We start from the raw sequence: 24,505 nt of genomic DNA, 5'->3' as shown, positions 1-24,505 counted from the left end.
TGTTGGTGAGAGACAAGCTTTCGAACTGAAACAGAGCTCTTCTTCAGGTCTGGGAAACGTACTCAGAGTGTCACAGCTAAATACAAGGTAGAACAGATAGTTTAGCATAAGCAGCTAACACATATTTCAAGGGACCATTCAAGGCAAAGTGTCCCGTTAACACTCTTCCAGTCAGGGGGGAAAGAAAGGGAGGGAAGTCAGCTGTAGGGGGTTGTTAGTGGTTACAGATTGTTGTAGTAAGCCATAAATCCAGTGTCTATTCAGTCCCTGATTTTTAGGGTCTAGCAAAGTTATGAATTTAAGATCCCAGGCTTGTCTTTTGAAAGTGTTGTGCAGGTTTACTTTGAGGATGAGAACCAATAGGTCAGATATAGAGATGTCTGTTCCACCTTGTATTTAGCTGTGATGCTCTGGGTATGTCTACACTGCAGTTAAAAACCAGCTGCTGGTCTGTGCCAGCTGACTCAGGCTAAAGAGCTGTTTAATTGCAGTGTAGATATTCGGGCTTTGGCTGGAGCCTGAGCTCTAGGACCCTGTGAAATGGAAGAGTTCCAGAGCTCGGGCTGCAGCCCAAACTCGAAAATCTACACTGCAGTTAAACAGCCCCTAAGCCCAAGCCTCATGAGCCCAAGTCGGCTGGCACAGGCCAGCCGTGGGTGTCTAATTGCAGAGTAGACATACCCTCTGAGTGTGTTTTCCAGACCTGAAGAAAAGCTCTGTGTAAGCTCAAAAGTTTCTCTCTCTCACCAAGAGAAGTTAGTAGCTCATCTGCTTGATATCTCTAAAAACAATTAGCTCTGCCCAGAAGAGACAGACAGTTCTCTGTGCTGCTCTTTTGTCTAGATCAGAGGTGGGCAAACTACGGCCTGCGGGCCACATCCGGCCTGCAGGACTGTCCTGCCCGGCCCCTGAGCTCCAGGCTGGGGAGTCTAGCCCCCGGCCTCTCCCCTGCTGTTCCCCCTCCCTTGCAGCCACGCCGCCACACGGGCAGCGCTCTGGGCGGCGGTCTGCACATTCCTCCAGCGTAGAGCAGCAGCATGTCTAGCTCTGGCCAGGCAGTGCAGCTGCTAGACATGCTGCTCTGAGCAGCATGGTAAGGGGCTTGGGTAAGGGGCAGGGAATCCCAGGGGGCAGTCAGAGGATGGGGGCAGTTGGATGGGGCAGAGGTTCGGGGGTGGCGGTTGGGAAGGGGAACAGGGGCGGTTGGATAGGACAGAGGTTCTTGGGGGGGGGAGGGGGGTTACATGGGAGGGTCCTGGGGGGCGGTTATGGGCGGGGGTCCCATCAGGGGACAAGGAGCGGGGGGTGGGTGGATTCTGAGGGGGGCAGTCGGGGCAGGATAGGGGGTGGGGGCCAGGCTGTTTGGGGAGGCACAGCCTTCCCTACCTGGCCCTTCATATAGTTTTGCACCCCAGTGTGGCCCTGGGGCCAAAAAGTTTGCCCACCCCTGGTCTAGATGATGGCTTTCATTTTTGGTTGGACTTCCAGATTATTCTTCTCTGGATATTTGGGGAATGCTTAACATTGCACCCTAAAATGTTTTATCTCTGCAGACAAAAAATTGACATGATTATGTACTTTAAATAAAACAACAGACAGTAACACTTTGTAGGAGAAAAGTTATAGTTGATATCTCCGAGTTAATTATTCATTTGTGCCTGTGTGGTCGATCCACTCCATTGCTTTGTGTGGCTGAATGTTGCATTCTTTATATTTTAAGTTGGAGTTAAAGTATTGTCATTTTTGGACAGTAACAAGCACACTTGCAAGCATAGTTAATAAGTAGGTGCTGAAGAGAAATATTTCCATATCTGGCATGTATGTGAAAAGCAGTACTCTAATAAGATAAAATTAGTTTCTGGTAGGTGTAGTTGCTTTGGCTTGCTATGGCTAATCATTTCCCCCTCTTTTTGAGTTTTCTTCTTTGTTTTTCTCTATAGCTGTAGATGGTGAGCTGAGGCCAATGATTTCCTTCTCTCCAAAGTGTCGATCCTGTCCCCTGCCATAATACTATCACCTGTATCCTTGGGTTATTCACTATAGGTGGGTGGAATACATAGCCTCTGCTAAGGCTGCAGATAATGCTGCTTCAGCAGTCATCTTGGGCTGCAGTTAATACTGCTTCAACAATCACTTTGTAAGCAGCACTTAGACAATGGTCTTTTGTCTTTTGAAATCCAAAGATATCATGGTCACAGAGACCAAGTGGTGGTGGCTTATAAAGAAAATGGGTGCTCCAGAAAAAAAAATAGAATTTTTATATCTATCTCTACCTCACCATAGAGAAATGAACCAAAACCAAAATGTACCCAGACACAACAAAGTTACCCTAAATAATGAAAATGGGATCTTAGCCCAGAATAATTTCATGGCCACTAGTCAGCTCTGAACGAAAACTTTTATGGGTAGTTTCCTTTCTCTTGAGATTTCTGCATTTTTTCCTGTTCCTGTACCCCAGGGCTTGGCTGACATGGCTGTTCCAGTCATTAGCAACTTGACCACCGCCATTAGCTTTTACACAGGAGGATGTATTTGCCATTTTTCCTTATTTTCTGGGAAGGATAAGAAGAACACTGCAGTGACTGATGGGATTAAAAAAACCTGTCTACACTGCACACTTCATATCACACTCACACCACACAAAACAAAACAAAAAACACAGGGAAGAACAGAATTCCAGTGGGACAACATAAAAAAGACAGACTGTTAAAGAGCAAAACCATCCTGTCAGAGATATCAACAATTTGTCTGGTCTCTCTGGTTTTGTAAACTTGGAACCAAAGTGTTGCTCCCAAACCTAACCTTTTACTTGGTACTACAGTGCACTTCATTTCAAAACCAGACAAACAGATGTGTGTATGCATCAATCTGAGCCACTTGTTTGGCTCAGTTAACAGTTTTTTAAACAAAATTATGATGACACCAAAATAGTCAAATTAACAACAAAGGGTTGCACTATAAATAGACAATCTTCACTTGCACTGTAAGTAGACAATAAGTATATTGCACTATAAATAGACAATCTTCCAGTTCAAGAGTCATGTCCTGACTGTCTGTTATAGATCAGGGGAATCAATGACAGGATTTGTCTGTGGTTATTTTAATTTGGCTTTTGTTGTCCTAGAAAAATTGGTTGTGAGTAGTAATAGCACCTAAAAGTGCTTCGGCGTATCTCTTAAGTGTGATAATTTAACCTGCTCAATTAAAAATATTGGATGGCCTGCTTTCACCAGGTTTAATGGTATTTTTTACACGTTGTACTTTTACGGCTGTGAATTACTGATAGTGAACCTGTTTAAAGATTTGGTACAATGTAATATAGAAGTGCTTCACCTTCTTGGTCTAACATTCTACCTGTGCTGCCTACAAAGGAGCCAAGATGAAAGAAGAAAATTGCAAGCCTCTAAGAAAAATGGCTAGTAAGTAGGGGAGAAGTTATGTTGGTGTCTATTATAAAAATGCCACTTTCACATTAATTTTAAAACAGAGTTGGATGGTCTTTTCTGTAGGCGTACATACAGTATGTATTACTAAGTACCCCCGTAGCTACTCATGAATGCAAATATCCTTCTATGCATGCTTATATATTACTTGATTAATTGGCAGGATCAGCTTTGCAGTGCATGATCACAGACTGGTAAACAAATGCTACTAGATGCATTTTATTTTTTTCCTGTTCAGTGCTTCAGAGAACAAGATTTCTGTCAACTTCTCTGTTGGCTTGGGTCATCCTGCTGAGAGTATGCTAGCTATGATTATTGCTAGCTTTATTTTGAACATCTGATAGGTTTTTCATTAGCAAGGGGCAAGGATTTAGTTCTTCTCTTTTTAATGAATGCCCCAGTACCAGAATTAAGAAAAACATATTGAACCTAAAAGTATTTGCGGGTTCACTAGAATGTGTCTTAGTAAGTAATTTGGGTTTTCTAGGTGCTGTCATATTACAGATAAAATAACAATAGCACGTCAAAATAATAATATAGCACCTGTATTGCACTTTCTGTTTAAAGTATTTTGCAGACATTAACATTTACCAAACACTGACAACAATGTCGTATGGGAAGTAGAATCATCTTAATTTAACAGATAAGGAAAATGAGGCAGAGAAGTGAAATGACTTTCTTGAGGCCACAGAGGAAGTCGGTTATTGTTGGGTTTGCAGTTGTGAGGTTTAGAAGCAGATCTGCTCAGATTGGAGATTAATAAGCAATAGCATTGAAATTTCCAACATGATTTTAGCAGCTTAAATAACATTGAAAATCTGAGTACCATAGCTGCTAAAATCATGTTGAAATTGAAGTAAAAGAAAATGCAACATATTCATGAGATGCGTATTTAAGGTCCAATATTTCATGGCCTGTGAGAAATAGAAGTTAATACTTTTACCCACTAGAAAGCTGAAATTTCAAGTGTGTGAACATTCCTGTTTTCACAAATAGAAAAAGTGGCTATTAATATACCTGCCTTGCCAAATAGCAATTGTATGTATCCCTGAGTTCCAGTCTCTCCTGGATCCCTCACAGTTGTTAACTTTGATCAAAAGCACTTAAAAACACTTTTGAGTTGTAAAGGAAAAGTACATTCAGATTGTGCTTTGATCACACTTTTAATTCACAGTGGCAAAAATAGACAGCTACAAGTATATGAGAAAAACGTTCCTTATGCTTCTAGGTGCCTGTTGCTAGCATACTCACATGTGAATTATTTACTTTTTCTTCTCCCTCTGCTATTTCCCAATTTGCACCACATGTACCCTATTGCCCTGCTATAGTTAAAAAAAAACCCACACAATTTCTCTCCTTTCTCCACAAAAGCTTTTTCAGTTATATAAAACTTACATTTTTCATAATTTGGTAGAAACAGGAGCTGATATTAATGTCAGGAATTGTGTGTTAGAGTATTTGAGGATGTGAATACATTATATTTTTAAATTAGGAGTTTGGATCTTAAATCCTTATGTTTTGTTTTTATTGGTAAGAGTAGAGACTAGATAAATCTAACAACTACCCTGTGTGACAGCTTGCCCCCCTTCAAGATGCCACCTGATGTGCTGAGGTACCACTGAGCCCGCCTGTTTTGCCAGCCTGGGCTCCCTTTTTACCTGTCTTGCTGAGCTAGGCTTTTAAGCCTCCTCTAGCACACATACAGGCAGGGCCACACCCAACTGCAGAACGACACAGATACTGAGATCAGCTCTGGGAAGACTCCACTTAAGGGACTTGCCCCAGCACTCAGGTGTCTACCTCTCTTGGAGTGTAGACCCAAAGGTATATTATGAAATCCGCCTCCTCCCTCAATGTGGAGGAAGTAATGAACAGCCTCTTACCCGCTCCCCTCCCCCAAATATGCATTGCACAAACAGGGTTATATGATAAACAAGAAATATGTTTATTAACTACAAAAAGTGAATTTTAAGTGGTTAAAAGATAGCAAACAGAACAAAGCAGATTACTAAGCAAATAAAACAAAATACACAAACTAAGCTTGTTTCGCTAAAGAAATTGGTTAGAAATAGTAATTTTTCACGCTAGATATTGTTGCAGGCAGATTACAGACAGTCTTGAAAGGCAGCTGCACTGGTCTCACCTCAGGTATTATTACTGACAAGCTAGATGCCCTTCCAGCTTGGGTTTAACCCTTCTCCCCCCAGTTCTGTTCTTGCTTCCAGTGTTTTTCAGTGTCTCTTTGGGTGGGGAAGCAGAGGAGAACCCTGATAATGTCACTCCCCTGCCTTACATAGCTCTTGTGTAAGGCAGGAATGCTTTGTCTTCCAATGGAAAACCACTTGCATTTAGGGTGCCCAGATGTCCCGATTTTATAGGGACAGTCCCGATTTTTGGGTCTTTTTCTTATATAGGCTCCTATTACCCCCAACCCCCATCCTGATTTTTCACACTTGCTGTCTGGTTACCCTACTTGCATTCCAAAAGGGGAGGTGGGGTATTCAGTACCAGGTGACTCGAACCCATTTCTCTGCAGGGCTGTGGCCACCATTGCTCTTAGGTTGTCTGGAGCATCCACAGGAAGACTAAGCTCTTTTACAGTCCATTGTTTCTGCCAATGGGCCATTAGCATAGTCTGGCTTTCTCATTTTTGTACCTGAAGGGCTAGTTGGGGGATGATGCCCAAAGTAGCCCATTTGAAATAGAGATACATAGTCAATATTCCTAACTTCAGATGCAGAAATGATACAGGCATGCAAATTGGATAATCGCATCCAGTAAATCATAACCTTTCCAGTGATATCTTACATGAGCCAGCTTGCATGAAGTACATCTCAGTTATGTCATATCATATCATAAGCATATTTCCATAAAGAATATGGAGTGTAATGTCACACCCTGTGTGCACTAGGATTGCTGTCCCATGGATTCCCCTTTTGCCTTTCTCATTTTTCTACTTGTGATAAATAAAGCTCTCTGTCACTTATTGTTCATCTCTAATTGACTGATCAGATCCCCTGCAATAGCCTGTAGTTTAAGGGACTAATAAAGCATCGGAAACTTTTTAGGGCTGGCCTGTCTTGGCCTGTTCTACTGATATACTAAAGGCTGCATGGAAGGTCACATGACTCTTTGAACATGATTAAAGTATATGGAAAAAGAAGTCTCAGGCAAGAAGCCAATCGTAGGATCAGTGTTTTCCACTGTTGGAAGTACTTTGATTTACAGTAGCAGCAGGTCCTTTTCTTTTTTCTTTTTCTGTTCCACTTTTTAAACTATTTCCTCTGGTTTGTTTTTGCCAGATAGAAAGATCCATGAAGGTTTTGTAAAACCATATCCCTCCTTTTCTGCATAGTTTAATTGATAATGTTAACCAGAAATTTATCCTTCAGTTCACTGATCAGCCGAGAAAGGAGACTAATCCGATAAGCACCATTCCACAGTATGCCAGCTTGCAAAAACCATGAACCAGGCAGGAAATGTAGAATAACATTTAATGTTGGCCCTTTCTAAAAAAATGAGCAAAATATTTATCTTTTAAGTGAGCAAAACTATTTCATGACCACCATTATAGCCCTCCTTCATGCCCCTTTCCCCGGTAGTAGTTACTCCTGGGGGAATTCTGTGCCAAAAAATTAAAAATTCTGCACACAATATTTGAAAATTCTGCATATTTTATTTGTCAAAATAAGAATATAAATATGCCAATTACAATTAGTTAGGTTTAATTAAGTATTTTGAAGTATTTTAACAAATGTGTTATATCCCATTTATGAAAAAGAAACAACTAGAAAATAAATGTGGAAAACAATCTTGCATTGGTAATCAGGAATTTATTTTTCCCATCTCCAATTTCTATGATTCCCTGAATGTGCCAAGCGTGAGAAGAAAAGCTGAAGGAAAATTTTCTTAACTACAACGTCTGTTTTTGCAGATCTGCTGTACAAACCAGTATATTGTGTTGTACCAGTCTAGTTCCTTCTCAGTGTGGCAGACATTCATAATCAGAACATAAGTTTGTGCCACAAATTCACTAATTGTGACCTTCCCCTTCTTCTCCTCAGCTTTTTGTTCTTCCTTCAACAGTGGACACATTCCTGCCAGTCTTTGTGCTACCATTTAATTTGCACAACAAGTTCTACAACACTGAACAGATGACTGATCTCAGCCAGGGCAAGAAGACCATAAAATGCATCAAGTGCTCTGCTTCATTTCAACCAAGTGGTGTTGTATTTTTTTGCCCCAGTTGCAACAAGGGTCCAGTGTGCTCCGGAAGTGCTCTGCTAGAGAGATCTGAGTTTTCAAGTTCCCATGATGACACCTTGCGTCACCAGTCAGAGGAACAAATCTCTCTTGTAACAGAGGTGAGCAGATTGGGTTTAGAGATACCATTCCTTTCCACCAAGGTTTTATTTCATAATAATTAGTGCTCATTTCTGCTTGAACAAATAGGACTGTATTTCCCAGTGTGCCCTCATAAGCGTGTATAGTAGAATGGCCCAGATTCTAACTACATTCTAAAACATCTTCCCTGTTCACAATGTTTTTGAAGCCTTGTACCTAATAATAATAATAATTCCTAGCTCTTATATACTGCATGTAACAATCTGCAATGGTTTTAAAAAAATCTTGGTTCTCTAGAAATTTTGGATAGCTTGAGAAGAGTATGAAGTAACACATTATGCTTGACCATATCTATATAGGACCAATTATACGGAAGAAGCTGTTTCACTATTAAAAAAAATCTAATACTTTTAGTAGAAAATTTGCAGAACAAATTAATCTAATATATTAAAACATGTAAATTCCTGATTTTTTTTCTTTTGAAGGAAATGTAGTGTTAATATCTTACCTCAAGAGACATGAAAAGGTTACATATTAAATGGATTTAATGGGATTAATTAGTTAATGCTTTGAAACTGCAAAGTGGTTTATAAGTGCTAAGTTATTCATATACTATGATGTACATTTAACTCAGATTGAAGATTATACCATATGAATACAGAATGATATCATTTTTAACCTAAGTTGTAAACAAATGATGAGTAAACCCTTGTTCTAGAGGACTTTTTTTTTCCCCACCTCCCTAAGAGATAGGCCAAGGAGTTGTAGTACTCTGAGACAAATTACATTGTAGCCCTAAGAAATGTGTCTGTTAGATTATACAGTGAAATTAACTGTAAATGAGGTGCTGGTAATGCATGTAGTAAACAATCTAGAAAACTCCATATGTAGGCCTCCTTGACCCAATTCAGTAAAGCAGAAGCTGAAGTTCTTTGCTAAAGGATGGTTTGTTGAATCACATCCTGAACAAGGACGGACTAAGGCACATGCTTAATAGCTTTTGTTGAATCAAGGCTTTAAATAGAAGTGGTCTAATTTTCAGAAGAGCTGAGTACTCACAAATTCCCCCTTGAAATTGATAGAACTGTTGTGTGCACATTTGAAAATCAGGCTTTTGATGTAGGAACCTTTAGGCATCCAGGTTTGAATATGTTGGTCAGTTTATTTTCCCCTCTAATCTCTTTCAATTATAGTAATCTTAAATGTTTTAATAGTACATAATAATTATATGCTGTATAATAGTAGGTAAAAAATTCAGACAAAATATGGTTTTTAACTTGACTGTCTGTCTTTAATTTCTCTTTAGGCCATTCTTATTGATGTACAGAATTTCTTTCTTTAAGTATTGTTCCTGCAGTAGTTAATGCATTTATTGGGGACATATTTATCTCAGAACATAATCTCTCTAATACTGAAGGTTCTAAAATTGTACAACTGGAAGCTTTAAAAGCTTTTATTGGAGGAGTTTGTATTAAATATAGATCTGAAAAGAATAAAATGAAAAAGCACTTAAAACTGAATGCCAGAAGAAAATCCATCATTTGAGATATATTAACATAAATGGGTCCCCTTTAAAGAAACACTTCTAAATTGATAGACACAAACTCAGTATCCTCTTAAATCAGTCATATCTGAAGATACCATCGGTGACTTTTTTCCAGCATTTCTGTAAGTGGGGGGACAAAACAGGAAATGTGTTTAGCAAAGAAAGCTAAAATACATTCAGCCTCAGTTATTCCCTCACTACTTAAATAGTATAGAGTATCTGATAATATTGTAGAATAATCTCTGTTAGAAATAGCAATTGTATATATGGTAAACCTATAGTGACTATTTGGCCACAGGTATAGAGGAAATATCCAATGCTAGGCCTGCCAGGAGTTATGTGGTGCTTGAAAATAAATGAGGAAATTGCATGAGAATGGCGATCATCTTTTAAAATATAAGAAACCCTTTCTATTTTTTAATTCAGTATCAGATTCACATAACAGTACTTTATTTCAAACAATTTTGTAACATATCTCATCAATTGAAAGCATATTTTTCTTTTCAGGCATAATTATTGCAGATAATTATTTATTTTATTTATAACAAGCATTTATATGGTGTCCATCACCTTAGTATATGAGTAAAATGAGTTGTTACCACTTGAAGCTGTTTCTGTAGGTCAGTTTATGACCAGGAAAGTCAAGGGCACTTGTTGGACCATTCATACTAAGGCCTGCATTCATCGCTATTTCACTCCTATTCAGTCACCAGCTATATGAGAAGAATTTTTGTGTCCCCAACCAGGGCTGTCCTTAGGCATATGCAGCATACGCGGCTGAGTAGGGTACCTGAAAATTTGGGGCACCCCTGGGTCTTAGTGTCCACCCGTCCGCTTCTTCCTATCCCTGTTCTGACCCTTGCTGCAGGCTCCCACCACAGCTGGTTGCTGCAGCCTGGTGAGTCTTTCTCCGGAGGGGATCTAGTACTTAAAAGTGAAAAAGGCTTCCAGCCTGCCAGACCTATTAGCACAACATTGAAACTGTTAAAGAGCCTTGCATAATGACAGGTTTCAGAGTAGCAGCCGTGTTAGTCTGTATCCGCAAAAAGAAAAGGAGGACTTGTGGCACCTTAGAGACTAACAAATTTATTTGAGCATAAGCTTTCGCAAAAGCTTATGCTCAAATAAGTTTGTTAGTCTCTAAGGTGCCACAAGTCCTCCTTTTCTTTTCGTTAAAGAGCCATTCAAGTGGTAATGAAGCCATTTAACAGCCAACCCCCAGGTATATACTGTCAATGCCTGAATTTAGTGACAAAAACAGTTGTGGATTACTATAATATTTACTCAGAACATGTTAGTGTACAGGACCTTAGTTTAAAATTTGCTTTAAAATATTTTGGTAGTGTGTTGCTGAAGATTATAAAATCACATCTCTAAAAAATCGTTCCATAGATTTTTAAATGCACAATCTGAGTATTCATCTTTAGCCTTAAATGCTTGGATCTTCAGACATTTATTTTTTTAAATAAATCCTTCAAAAGACCACCTTTGTCTAAAATACACATGTGAGCCCAGGTTGCCATCAGGCATAAGGGCACCAGTTCAATAATACTGCATAGGACCCATAAATCCTAAGGACGGCTCTGTCCCCAACACACAATCATTTTTAAACATAGTTAAACTCCTCTGACTGTATGCATCGGATGAAGTGAGCTGTAGCTCACGAAAGCTTATGCTCTAATAAATATGTTAGTCTCTAAGGTGCCACAAGTACTCCTTTTCTTTTTCCTCTGTTTAAGAGTGTTATGACCTCTTCATTCAGGTCTCAATTTAGTAAAGCACACAGGCACATGTTTAACTTTGGGCACATGAGTAAGTACTTGCCTTCAAGTATGTGACTAGTATGACTGACATCAATGCATGTCTACAGCTAAGTACTTAAGTGCTTGCCTTGGTCATTAATTTTGGCGAATGGCTGTAATGTTTACCTCCACAAAAGATTTAAATGTGTCTGTGGCACTCCTGTACTCTACCACCCAAGAAATTAAATGATTGAGAATCAAATTGCTAGGATCTAGAACTGGGCAGGAAATGGTTTGCTCATTGCATTAACTTTTTTGAGATTTCAGAAATTTTCCTGTTCGGTACTGGGAGGAAACCAAGACCTTTTCAAGTTTTTCTAAGAAGAGAGAGTGCACCATCCCGGAATATGCTGATTCAGACCAGGGACTTGAGCATGGATCTTCCATATCCCAGATGTATGCCCTACCCACCAGACTATTTGGTTTTCTGAGGTGGGTCTTTCTCAATCTCTCCTGTTGGAGCTGTCCCACTTTGTATCAATAATTAAATATTTATTGGAACAGGAACTTCAATCCGAATTTACTACATCCCAGGTGAGTGCTCTAACCACTGGGCTGTAGTCCGTCTCTCTCCCTTTCTCTCTCTCTGGCCCAATAAATATTTATTTATACGAAGTGGAATAGCTGTAATAGGAGAGACTGAGAGACCCACTCAGAATAGCCAATAGATTCAGACTAGGGACTTGAATCTGGGTCTCCCACATCTTAAGTGAGTGGTTGAAACCCCTCCCCCTCTTCCTTGTAGTTTTGACTAGAAAGTTCGTCCTGGACCTGCAAAACCATTTCCTGATGAAATTTTGTCAAAATTGGTACATTCCCACAAAAAGTTTTGGATTCGATACATCTGTATTTTCTGACAAAAACCTGGTTAGTCGAAAATTTTCTGACCAGCTTCACTAGGAACTCTAGTGTGATCATTTTGTTTGAGAAAAATTCAAAAACACAGATTAAAATTGGGAGTGTAGGACCATATGATATTTCCATAATATTTTGGCACCACTTTGAACAGCCCAGTAAAGTAAATTGTGTATAAAGATGCCATGTTATTAAATGTGGTTATTGTGATCAAGTTTTTGAGCTACTTCCTGTCCCTCTGTAAGCAGATACAAGTCTGCTGCTTTTAATGGAATAGTTCCATTTACACTAAAACAGAATATAGCCCATTGAATACAAGCAATAGAAACCTGCAAAAGACAAAACTTATTCTTGGTTTTTACGTAATTCTGTATAGATATTTTGCCAACTTATTAATAGTCAATAAGTTGAACTTTTGCAACTTCAGTTTATTGACTATTAATCTTAGGTGATGTGGAATCCTGTAATTGGTTTTAAATTCTTGTTTTATAAATCTTGTTCATCTTTTAAACTGTTACATACTGTGATTTAGTGTACTACATATCTTGCAGCAGGTGGTGTACTGAAATATCTGAAACAATCTAAGAATTTTTAAAATAATGAATTGTAGTTTAATTTCATGCTTCATATTTTTGTATAAAGATGCCAAAATCAGAGCTAATAGAACCTTATAGAAAAATGCTCACCCAGTCAACTCGCAGCAGTACTGCAGAAAGCAAAGTTCCTCACACACGAATAGATGATGGAGCGGCTATTCAGGTATGTAGCCACTTTTATCATTAATAATATCCTGCCGAACCTTAGGTTTAACTGTTCTGCATCAGCAGATAGAGACATTTAGCTTTGTTTGTATAATATTTAATAATTTCTGGGAATTTGAGCTTCCCTTTTTTCCCCAAAAAGAACAATTTGATCTTTTAGCACCTTATTCCTAAAATGGATTGCAGCTGTTTTTCAGCCAAAGGAACCTGAGTCATGATTTTCTGTCTTAAGGCTCCTGTTCACTATATTTAGCTAACAAGGAGCCAGACCCCTCTATTGAGGAGTCCAGATCCTTTCCCTGTTACCACTGTACAGCTACTTTTGAAAAAGCCAATACCAAAAAGTCATTCTCCTCCTGTTTAAGTGAGAGGCTAACACCTTTTTTTTAACAAGTACCAAAATAAAAGGGGTATTCCTGAAATTTTTGAATCCCATTCTTCTTGCTCATTTATCTCAAACCTAAAAGAAGAAAACACATAGTGAGACATCTCATATCGTCTAACTTCAAAATGCTTGGTTAATGAAGATTTATGAAGAAGGTTAATGAAGAAGGGTTTCTTCAGGTATGTTAGCAACAAGAAGAAAGTCAAGGGAAGTGTGGGCCCCTTACTGAATGAGGAAGGCAACCTAGTGACAGAGGATGTGCAAAAAGCTAATGTACTCAATGCTTTTTTTGCCTCTGTCTTCACGAACAAGGTCAGCTCCCAGACTACTGCACTGGGCAGCACAGCATGGGGAGGAGGTGACCAGTCCTCTGTGGAGAAAGAAGTGGTTAGGGACTATTTAGAAAAGCTGGACGAGCACAAGTCCATGGGGCCGGAGGCGCTGCATGCAAGAGTGCTAAAGGAGTTGGCAGATGTGATTGCAGAGCCATTGGCCATTATCTTTGAAAACTCATGGTGATCGGGGGAGGTCCCGGACGACTGGAAAAAGGCTAATGTAGTGCCATCTTTAAAAAAGGGAAGAAGGAGGATCCTGGGAACTACAGGCCAGTCAGCCTCACCTCAGTCCCTGGAAAAATCATGGAGCAGGTCCTCAAGGAATCAATTCTGAAGCACTTAGAGGAGAGGAAAGTGATCAGGAACAGTCAGCATGGATTCACCAAGGGCAAGTCATGCCTGACTAATCTAATTGCCTTCTATGATGAGATAACTGGCTCTGTGGATGAGGGGAAAGTGGTGGACATGTTGTTCCTTGACTTTAGCAAAGCTTTTGACACAGTCTCCCACAGTATTCTTGCCAGCCAAAGAAGTATGGGCTGGATGAATAGACTATAAGGTGGATAGAAAGTTGGCTAGATTGTCGGGCTCAACGGGTAGTGATCAATGGCTCCATGTCTAGTTGGCAGCCGGTATCAAGTGGAGTGCCCCAAGGGTCGGTCCTGGGGCCGGTTCTGTTCAATATCTTCATTAATGATCTGGAGGATGGCACCCTCAGCAAGTTTGCAGAGGACACTAAACTGGGAGGAGAGGTAGATACACTGGAGGGTAGGGATAGGATACAGAGGGACCTAGACAAATTAGGGGATTGGGCCAAAAGAAATCTGATGAGATTCAACAAGGACAAGTGCAGGATCCTGCACTTAAGATGGAAGAATCTCATGCACCGCTACAGACTAGGGACCGAATGGCTCTGCAGCAGTTCGGCAGAAAAGGAGCTGGGGTTACAGTGGATGAGAAGCTGGATATGAGTCAACAGTGTGCCCTTGTTGCCAAGAAGGCCAATGGCATTTTGGGATGTATATGTAGGGGCATTGCCAGCAGATCGAGGGACGTGATAGTTCCCCTCTATTCGACACTGGTGAGGCCTCATCTGGAGTACTGTGTCCAGTTTTGGGCCCCACACTACAAGAAGGATGTGGAAAAATTGGAAAGAGTCCAGCGGAGGGCAACAAAAATGATTAGGGGACTGGAACAAATGACTTATGAGGAGAGGCTGAGGGAACTGGGATTGTTTAGTCTGCGGAAGAGAAGAATGAGGGGGGATTTGATAGCTGCTTTCAACTACCTGAAAGGGGGTTCCAAAGAGGATGGATCTAGACTGTTCTCAGTGGTAGCTGATGACAGAACAAGGAGTAATGGTCTCAAGTTGCAGTGGGGGAGGTTTAGGTTGGATATTAGGAAAAACTTTTTCACTAGGAAGGTGGTGAAACACTGGAATGAGGTGGTAGAATCTCCTTCCTTAGATATTTTTAAGGTCAGGCTTGACAAAGCCCTGACTGGGATGATTTAGTTGGGGATTGGTCCTGCTTTGAGCAGGGGGTTGGATTAGATGACCAGCTGAGGTCCCTTCCAACCCTGATATTCTATGATTCTACGATTTCATAGATTCATAGATATTTAGGTCAGAAGGGACCACTATGATCATCTAGTCTGACCCCCTGCACAACGCAGGCCACAGAATTTCACCCATTTGTTTTCTCCATGAATTTTGCTTCAAAGGTGCAGAAACCAGTGCTCTAAAATGACCTGCTGTGTGTGGTCAGAAGTGCAGCACTTCATTTGCAGTCCATCGTGTGTCTCAGGATATTAATTTGTTAGAGCAATGAATTTACTCTTAACTGAGAGAACATCCCTGCGCCCCCACCCCTCTATGAAAAGGAACAGACCAAAATTAACAGTTCATTGATTGGGGCTATATGCCAGTGCAGAAAAGTTAACCAAAAGATCCATCTGTCGGTGTGCTGAGAAGTCTGTAAAGGGTTCACAACAGATATTTGTTGTTCTCTTTTGTATTTGTTTTTGTTACTTTTTGGAAATGTGTTGAGATTAACATAACAGGACCCTAGTACATTAGAAATATCTTGTCTTAGAAATTGTATCTTTGGAATAGAAATAAAACTGGAGTACAAACCCAGTACTTTCCTTTGCTGGTCACCTTTAAAGTACTAAGCTTTTGTTTAAAAGAAAAAAATGTTTAAGATCTCAAATCATTAAGAACTTGATCCAGTCAGCATTGAAGTTAGTTGAAAGGCTGCCAGCAATTGCAATAGACATTTAATCAGAGCCTGTTGTATTATTTACATATAAATTTGCAAATCACAGGTACACAGGAAACTTAAATTTTCCTCTTGTTATGTATTGTAAGCATAGAGGAATTGTGATTTCTGTGTGTAGCATATTTGAATGCTGCTGTTCTAAGGCTAAACTACCATTGAACATGCTAGGAGTCTTGCCTGTGTTAGGTCTGCATAATGTTTGTTTTAACTTACCTTATCTATTATTCTTTTGTAACTGTGGACAACACTCTAATTTGTGGAATAATAAATAGTCAGACGATAAAAAACAAAATTCTCAAAATTTTCAGATGGAAAATTCATACTGAGATTTACATAACTCATCACAGGTCTAGCCTCTCATATCAACTGGCATTGAAAATTGGAACAGGTGTTCTCTTAAAAATGAATGTTGGTGTACATGGGCAGGGTTCATCATCTCCTGTTAAAGAGATCTTTTAAACATTCCAATTCAGATACTTTTAACAGTGACAACTATATTTTGTCACCAAAGTTTTTAAGACAAAATGTCTTTTTCTTGTTTCTGTTTCCTTAGCAAATCTATTATTTTGGAAGAAAATTAGGACAAGGCAGTTTTGGGGTGGTAATTGAAGTAACACACAAGGAAACTGGCAAAAAATGGGCAATCAAAAAAGTGAACAGGGAAAAGGTAAATATTATGTAGATCTCTGATTTATTTTAAACCTGTCTTACTTTTCCTTTGATTTTCTATCCAATCTGTTTCTGCAGTATCTCCGTGTATCCAAAACTCACATTGCAATCAGTGCATGTATTTACTCTCACTGTTTAGTTGATATTCTCACTATCTGTTTCTTGTAGTTGAAAGTGAGTCACATCAAGTTTTAACTATTAAAAATGTAATATAAAAATGCAATTTGAGGTTCTTACTCCTACATGAAGTCACAACTGAAGAAAAAGGTTGCCCGATCAGACCCTTAATTATCCAAATCTATTTAGAGAACATTGGGCGTTAAGTGAATACCATTTAAAGTTTATTTCTTTTTTGCTAGAGAATTTTTAAAAATCCTAAATAAAACAAAATATTAGCTTAACTGATTGTAATGATGATTTACATTCAAAAAACTATATGAACATAGTCTGAGAGCTTGCATGCCAAATTTCAGCCAGTAACAGACTTTTTTATGGCTGAATGACAGATCTGGAAAAGGTGCAATACTGTTAAAACTTTAATATTAGCAGCCCCTGTTATTTTGGTGTGACAGGCTACTAGCTGATCCAGATTTAGAGCTATTGTTGTATTACTGCTCATAGTATTACCATTATCAAATTGCTAAACTGACCATGATTAATTCTCCTTAATTAAGTTACTGTAAACAAGTTAGGAAAATACGGTTCTTATAATCATGTCTTATCATATGACAAGAATAGTAAGCTTGGGTCTGATCATATTTGGATAGGAGACCTCCAAGATGAGTAGGTTGTATTCTTCCATCCAACGTGGTACTAAGCCAAAGCCCAGTGTGGAATAAGAGGTGGTGTTCTGTTTATTACTTTATAATGAACAAGACAAAAATAATTTGTGTTCATTTGAGATCCCCTTGCAAATGTTCACGGGATTAGAGATGTTAGCTCCAATAAGCTGGCCAGCTTCCAATTTGAGTAATTACGTTTTGTTTATCTGCATTCCCCTGATAGTCTTCTTCATTTTCTGTCTTGAATGTTTGTGTAGCGTTGCTGTGTGTGTTAAACAGTGGTCATGTTCTTTCCATGTTAGGTCAAGTAATTCCTTTTCGTGTCTCTCACACATATGTGACAGGTTTCAGAGTAGCAGCTGTGTTAGTCTGTATCCGCAAAAAGAAAAGGAGTACTTGTGTTAGTCTCTAAGGTGCCACAAGTACTCCTTTTATTTTCACACATATGTGTGTTTTCACATTTTTTCCATCTTAGGGAAAGTAATTACTATTTTCCTTCTCACATGTATGCACATGTGTACACATGCACACAATTTTATGAAGTGCTTCAGAAAGGTTTATGATGGAAAGACTGTATATAAATGAAAGACATTATTAGTTGAAAAAGCTAAACTATAATGGTAGCAACCTCAAAGTACAATAGGATTTATTTTGTAACTCTTTTTCTAAATGTAAGACATGTTCATTTGTTTAACACATTCTGTAGATTCCTTTAACAGAAATTGTCTTATGGCATATATATGGTCATATCATGAATATTGTCATGTTCTGTAAAATACATTTTCCATCTAAAATTAAGGCTGGAAGCTCTGCTGTGAAGCTACTTGAACGGGAGGTGAGCATCTTAAAAAGAGTGAACCATGAGCATATAATACATTTAGAAGAGGTGTTTGAGACCCCTAAGGTAAGGGTTCATTAATTGCAATACTCTGAATGCTATTAATACTTAATGAAAGGTGCAGAGATCAGTAGAAGCTTTCTTTTCTTCATTCTGAGGTAATTCCTCTTGCCTTCTTGTACACTTCCCTTTCTTATGGGACATTTCTCCTCACCACTGGTGACTAGAAAATTGTGGAGAAATTTACATTTTAATTTTTCCTAAGTTTTTTCTAGGCTGTTCTAGGCAGTAAATATAAATCCTTCTGCCAGCAGTTGAAAAGATAATCAAAGTCCATGTGTTGTCATTTCCTGTTTAAAGGAATTAGCTTGCTGGCCTTACTTACTTATGTGCCTGTCTCTAATAGGAGCAGACAGCTCTTCTGTTTGGCTAGCATAGATTTGGCCTTGGGTTTTACATTATTTTTCCTTTTGTAAATTCACAACCCAATTCTTTCTTTTCTTTCAGGATTAGCTAGTTTATAGTCTGGTACTGTCATAGTGACATTTATTTTTTGTCTCCTCATGTTTGTTGTAGCACTGTGTGAGGGGGCAGTCCACTGGTTGCAGTGTGTCCCTGCCACTTGTTACAGGCAGAAAACACCCAGCTGGAAGCTAGCTTTCAGTTTTGATTTGTCCCATTTTCTCAGAAATAGCTGGAAGACCAGAGCTTGATGGAAGCTTTTTTGAGAGTGAATTTATGTCTACACTACAAAATTAGGTCAAATTTATAGAAGTCGGTTTTGTAGAAAGCATTTTTATACAGTCGATTGTGTGTGTCCCCACACAAGTGCTCTCAGTGCATGTGGTTGGCGGAGTGTGTCCACAGTACCGAGGCAACCGTCGACTTCCAGAGCGTTGCACTGTGGGTAGCTATTCCACAGTTCCCGCAGTCTCTGCCACCCATCTGAATTCTGGGTAGAAATCCCAGTACCTGATGGGGCTAAAACATTGTCGTGGGTGGTTCTGGGTACATATCGTCAGGCCCCCGTTCCCTCCCTCCCTCCGTGAAAGCAGGGGCAGACAATCGTTTTGCGCCTTTTTTCTTGAGTTACCTGTGCAGACGCCGTACCACGGCAAGCGTGGAGCCCGCTCAGCAAATCGTCACCATATGTCTCCTGGGTGCTGGCAGACGTGGTACTGCATTGCTACACAGCAGCAGTTAATTGCCTTTTGGCAGCGGACAGTGCAGTATGACTTGTAGCCGTCATCGACGTAGTCCTGGGTGCTCTTTTAATCGGGCGCCTGGGCAAACATGGGAGTGACTCAGCCAGGTCATTTCCCTTTTAAGTTTTGTCTCGTGACGATTCAGTCCTACCGGCAGTGCACTGTCTTTTAACCTCCAGGCAGCAGAAGATGATGGCTAGTCGTCATACTGCACCATCTTCTGCCGAAGACCTAGGATATGATGATGGCTAGCAATCGTACTGCACAGTCTGCTGCCAGCAAGATGTATAAAGATAGATGAAGTGGCTCAAAACAAGAAATAGACCACATTTGTTTTGTATTCATTTTCTCCTCCTTCTCTCTGTGAAATCAACGGCCTGCCAAACCCAGTTTTGAGTTCTATCCTTGAGGTTTTGAGTTCTATCCTTGAGGGGGCCATTCAGTTTCTCGCAAAGCCACCCCCTTTGTTGATTTTAATTCCCTGTAAGCCAACCCTGTAAGCCATGTCGTCAATTGCCCCTCCCTCCGTCAGGGCAACGGCAGACAATCGTTCCCCGCCTTTTTTCTGTGCAGACGCCATACCACAGCAAGCATGGAGCCCGCTCAGATCACTTTGGCAATTAGGAGCACATTAAACACCATGCGCATTATCCAGCAGTATATGCAGCACCGGAACCTGGCAAAGCAATACCGGGCAAGTAGGCGACGTCAGCGTGGTAACGTGAGTGATGAGGACATGGACACAGACTTCTCGAAAGCAGGGGCCTTGGCAATGTGGGCATCATGGTGCTAATGGGCCAAGTTCATGCGGTGGAACGCCGATTCTGGGCTCGGGAAACAAGCACAGACTGGTGGGACCGCATAGTGTTGCAGGTCTGGGACGATTCCCAGTGGTTGCGAAACTTTTGCATGCGTAAGGGCACTTTTATGGAACTTTGTGACTTGCTTTCCCCTGCCCTGAGGCGCAAGAATACCAAGATGAGAGCAGCCCTCACAGTTGAGAAGCGAGTGGCGATAGCCCTGTGGAAGCTTGCAACGCCAGACAGCTACCGGTCAGTCGGGAATCAATTTGGAGTGGGCAAATTTACTGTGGGGGCTGCTGTAATGCAAGTAGCCAACGCAATCAAAGATCTGCTGATATCAAGGGTAGTGACCCTGGGAAATGTGCAGGTCATAGTGGATGACTTTGCTGCAATGGGATTCCCTAACTGTGGTGGGGCCATAGACGGAACCTAGATCCCTATCTTGGCACCGGAGCACCAAGCCAGTGAGTACATAAACCACAAGGGATACTTTTCAATAGTGCTGCAAGCACTGGTGGATCATAAGGGACGTTTCACCAACATCAACGTGGGATGGCCGGGAAAGGTACATGACGCTTGCATCTTCAGGAACTCTGGTCTGTTTCAAAAGCTGCAAGAAAGGACTTTATTCCCAGACCAGAAAATAACCATTGGGGATGTTGAAATGCCTATATATATCCTTGGGGATCCAGCCTACCCCTTAATGCCATGGCTCATGAAGCCATACACAGGCAACCTGGACAGTAGTAGGAGCTGTTCAATTTACAGGCTGAGCAAGTGCAGAATGGTGGTAGAATGTGCATTTGGACGTTTAAAAGTGCGCTGGCGAAGTTTACTGACTCCGTTAGACCTCAGCGAAACCAATATTCCCACTGTTATTACTGCTTGCTGTGCGCTCCATGATATGTGTGAGAGTAAGGGGGAGACGTTTATGGCGGGTTGGGAGGTTGAGGCAAATCGCCTGGCTGCTGGTTTCGCACAGCCAGACACCAGGGCGGTTAGAAGAGCACAGGAGGGCGCGGTGTGCATCAGAGAAGCTTTGAAAACCAGTTTCATGACTGGCCAGGCTACGGTGTGAAAGTTCTGTTTGTTTCTCCATGATGAAACCCGCCGCCCCTTGGTTCACTCTACTTCCCTGTAAGCTAACCACCCTCCCCTCCTCCCTTCAATCACCGCTTGCAGAGGCAATAAAGTCATTGTTGCTTCACATTCATGCATTCTTTATTTATTCATCACACAAAGAGGGGGATAACTACCAAGGTAGCCCAGGAGGGGTGATGGAGGAGAGAAGCACGGGGAGGGGTGGTGGAGGAGGGAAGGGGAAGGACAAGGCCACACAGCACTTTAAACGTTTAAAACTTATTGAATGCCAGCCTTCTGTTGCTTGGGCAATCCTCTGGGGTGGAGTGGCCGGGTGGCTGGAGGCCCCCCCACCGCATTCTTGGGCGTCTGGGTGAGGAGGCTATGGAACTTGGGGAGGAGGGCGGTTGGTTACACAGGGGCTGTATCAGCAGTCTGTGCTCCTGCTGCCTTTCCTGCAGCTCAACCATATGCTGGAGCATATTGGTTTGATTCTCCAGCAGCCTCAGCATTGAATCCTGCCTCCTCTCATCACACTGCCACCACATTTGAGCTTCAGCCCTCTCTTCAGCCTGCCACTTACTCTCTTCAGCCCGTCACTTCTCCTCCCGGTCATACTGTGCTTTCCTGCACTCTGACATTGTCTGCCTCCATGCAGTCGTCTGTGCTATGTCAGTGTGGGAGGACACCATGAGCTCAGAGAACATTTAATCACAAGTGCGTTTTTTTCGCCTTCTAATCTTCACTAGCCTCTGAGAAGGAGAAGATCCTGTGATCATTGAAACACATGCAGCTGGTGGAGAAAAAAAAAGAGGCAGTAGTATTTAAAAAGACACATTTTCTAGAACAATGGCTACGCTCTTTCACAGTAAACCTTGCTGTTAACATTACATACACAGCACATGTGCTTTCGTTCCAAGGTCGTATTTTGCCTCCCCCCACCACGTGGCTAGCCCCTCACCCCCCCCGGCTAACAGCGGGGAACATTTCTGTTCAGCCACAGGCAAAGAGCCCAGCAGGAACGGGCACCTCTGTATGTCCCCTTAAGAAAAGCACCCTATTTCAACCAGGTGACCATGAATGATATCACTCTCCTGAGGATAACACAGAGAGGTAAAGAACGGATGTTGTTTGAATGCCAGCAAACATACACTGCAATGCTTTGTTCTACAATGATTCCCGAGTATGTGCTACTGACCCGGTGTGGTAAAGTGTCCTACCATGGTGGATGGAATAAGGCTGCCCTCCCCAGAAACCTTTTGCAAAGGCTTTGGGAGTACATCCAGGAGAGCTGCAAATGCCAAGGCAAATTAATCATTAAACATGCTTGCTTTTAAACCATGTATACTGTTTTAAAAGGTACACTCACCAGAGGTCCCTTCTCCACCTGGCGGGTCCAGGCGGCAGCCTTGGGTGGGTCCGGGGGGGACTGCCTCCAGGTTCAGGGTGAGAAACAGTTCCTGGCTGTCGGGAAAACTAGTTTCTCCGCTTGCTTGCTGTGAGCTATCTACAACTTCATCATCATCATCTTCCTAGTCCCCAAAACCTGCTTCTGTGTTGCCGCCATCTCCATTGAAGGAGTCAAACAACACGGCTGGGGTAGTGGTGGCTGAACCCCCTAAAATGGCATGCAGCTCATCATAAAAGCGGCATATTTGGGGCTCTGACCCGGAGCAGCCGTTTGCCTCTCTGGTTTTCTGGTTGGCTTGCCTCAGCTCCTTAAGTTTCACGTGGCATTGCTTCGGGTCCCTGTTATGGCCTCTGTCCTTCATGCCCTGGGAGATTTTGACAAATGTTTTGGCATTTTGAAAACTGGAACGGAGTTCTGATAGCATGGATTCTTCTCCCCATACAGCGATCAGATCCCGTACCTCCTGTTTGGTCCATGCTGGAGCTCTTTTGCGATTCTGGGACTCCATCATGGTCACCTCTGCTGATGAGCTCTGCATGGTCACCTCTGCTGATGAGCTCTGGCCAGCATGGCAAGCTGCAGGTGACCATGCAAACAGGAAATTGAAATTCAAAAGTTCGCGGGCATTTTCCTGTCTGCCTGGCCAGTGCATCTAAGTTGAGAGTGCTGTCCAGAGCGGTCACAATAGAGCACTCTGGGATTGCTCCCGGAGGCCAATACCGTCTAATTGCGTCCACAGTACCCCAAATTCGACCCAGCAAGGCCGATTTAAGCACTAATCCACTTGTCAGAGGTGGATTAAGGAAATCGATTTTAAGAGCCCTTTAAATTAAAAAAAAGGACTTCATCGTGTGGACGGGTGCAGGTTTACATCGATTTAACGCTGCTAAATTCTACCTAAACTCCTAGTTTAGACTAGGGCTTAGTGTCATTTTTTTAGTCACTTACTTCACAGTTTGTGAAAGGGGGTTGGTTGTTGCTGCTTTGGACAGCACAAAGCTCAAGGACACTGTAATGATGCCACTGTATGATGTCCATTACAATGGCACAGATCACTTTTTATGAGCTGTAAGTATATATTTTATCTTTTATTTAATTAGTCAAAGGTTGCTCATGTAATATGTATTTATAGCTTTATTCATAGTCATTAAAGAATATCTTGTTGTGTCTTTTTAGGTTTAACTATGCTTCTATAGGATTCTCTTTTTTAAGAAGTTGACAATATGCTGAATGAAAAACTCTTAGAACAATCATTAAAATCCATATTTTTTATTTTTGTTGTACAGGTTCTTGAAAATTTGAGAGTTTTAGTACTCAAAATATTCAGTATTTCTTGTGTTGTGTGTGTGTGTATATATATGTGTGTATATATATATATATACACACAAGAAAATCACTATTTTGGTTCTTTATTAATGTTAGCGGATGTTCCTTGTAATGGAGCTGTGCGAGGATGGAGAACTTAAAGAAATTCTTCACAGTAAAGGACAATTTACAGAGAATGAGACAAGGCACATAATTCAAAGCCTTGCATCAGCAATAGTGTATCTTCACAAAAAAGGCAAGGATGTTCATTTTATACATTTATTCATTGGCTCTGAATGTCAGTTTTAAGTGATCTCTGTTTATAAATGTTATTTATTTCCTAGAGTACTGGTGTCCCTGTGGCCTAGAAGTGAAGGATCCTACATTAGTGCTTTCCCCCCACTATTTAAACCGTTAACATTTCCTTTTACTTATTTGTTCCAGCACCATCCACCTGACAATAATATGAATTTCTTCTTCTTAAGTCTCAACCACTTTGCATTACAGCATTAACTTATTTCAGCAGCTAAGTAAATAGTCTATTACAGCAGAGAGAAAGAAGCAGACGTGTAGTGCTCTAGATATTCCTTAATTATCTGTCCTCCACTTGGTGGGATGCAGTCAACATCAGCATTTTAATTCACTCCAGGGAAGCATTAAAA

General features: G+C 41.0%; 1 protein-coding gene across 11 annotated transcripts in view; it reads left to right on the top strand.

Annotated features, from left to right (window-relative positions):
• STK33 (serine/threonine kinase 33) overlaps positions 1-24,505 on the top strand; it is a 92,454-nt gene that overhangs the window by 29,847 nt on the left and 38,102 nt on the right. For 3 of the 11 annotated variants that reach the window (XM_084630451.1, XM_084630450.1, XM_084630449.1), the window contains 5 exons: positions 7,508-7,807; positions 12,633-12,749; positions 16,304-16,417; positions 18,001-18,105; positions 23,961-24,099. In XM_084630451.1, coding sequence (XP_084486577.1) covers positions 7,598-7,807; positions 12,633-12,749; positions 16,304-16,417; positions 18,001-18,105; positions 23,961-24,099 — 685 coding nt within the window. In that variant the 5' untranslated portion in view covers positions 7,508-7,597. Of the gene's footprint in view, positions 1-1,977; positions 2,044-7,507; positions 7,808-11,402; positions 11,568-12,632; positions 12,750-16,303; positions 16,418-18,000; positions 18,106-23,960; positions 24,100-24,505 lie in introns of those variants that run through there. The other 8 variants (XM_084630454.1, XM_084630452.1, XM_084630453.1 and 5 more) reach the window with 4 other exon arrangements.

Source organism: Lepidochelys olivacea, assembly GCF_965140295.1.
Source record: "Lepidochelys olivacea isolate rLepOli2 genome assembly, chromosome: 6".
NCBI lineage: Eukaryota > Metazoa > Chordata > Testudines > Cheloniidae > Lepidochelys > Lepidochelys olivacea.
Note: the sequence above shows the minus strand (reverse complement) of the source record. Positions and strands in the feature narration are given on the sequence as shown.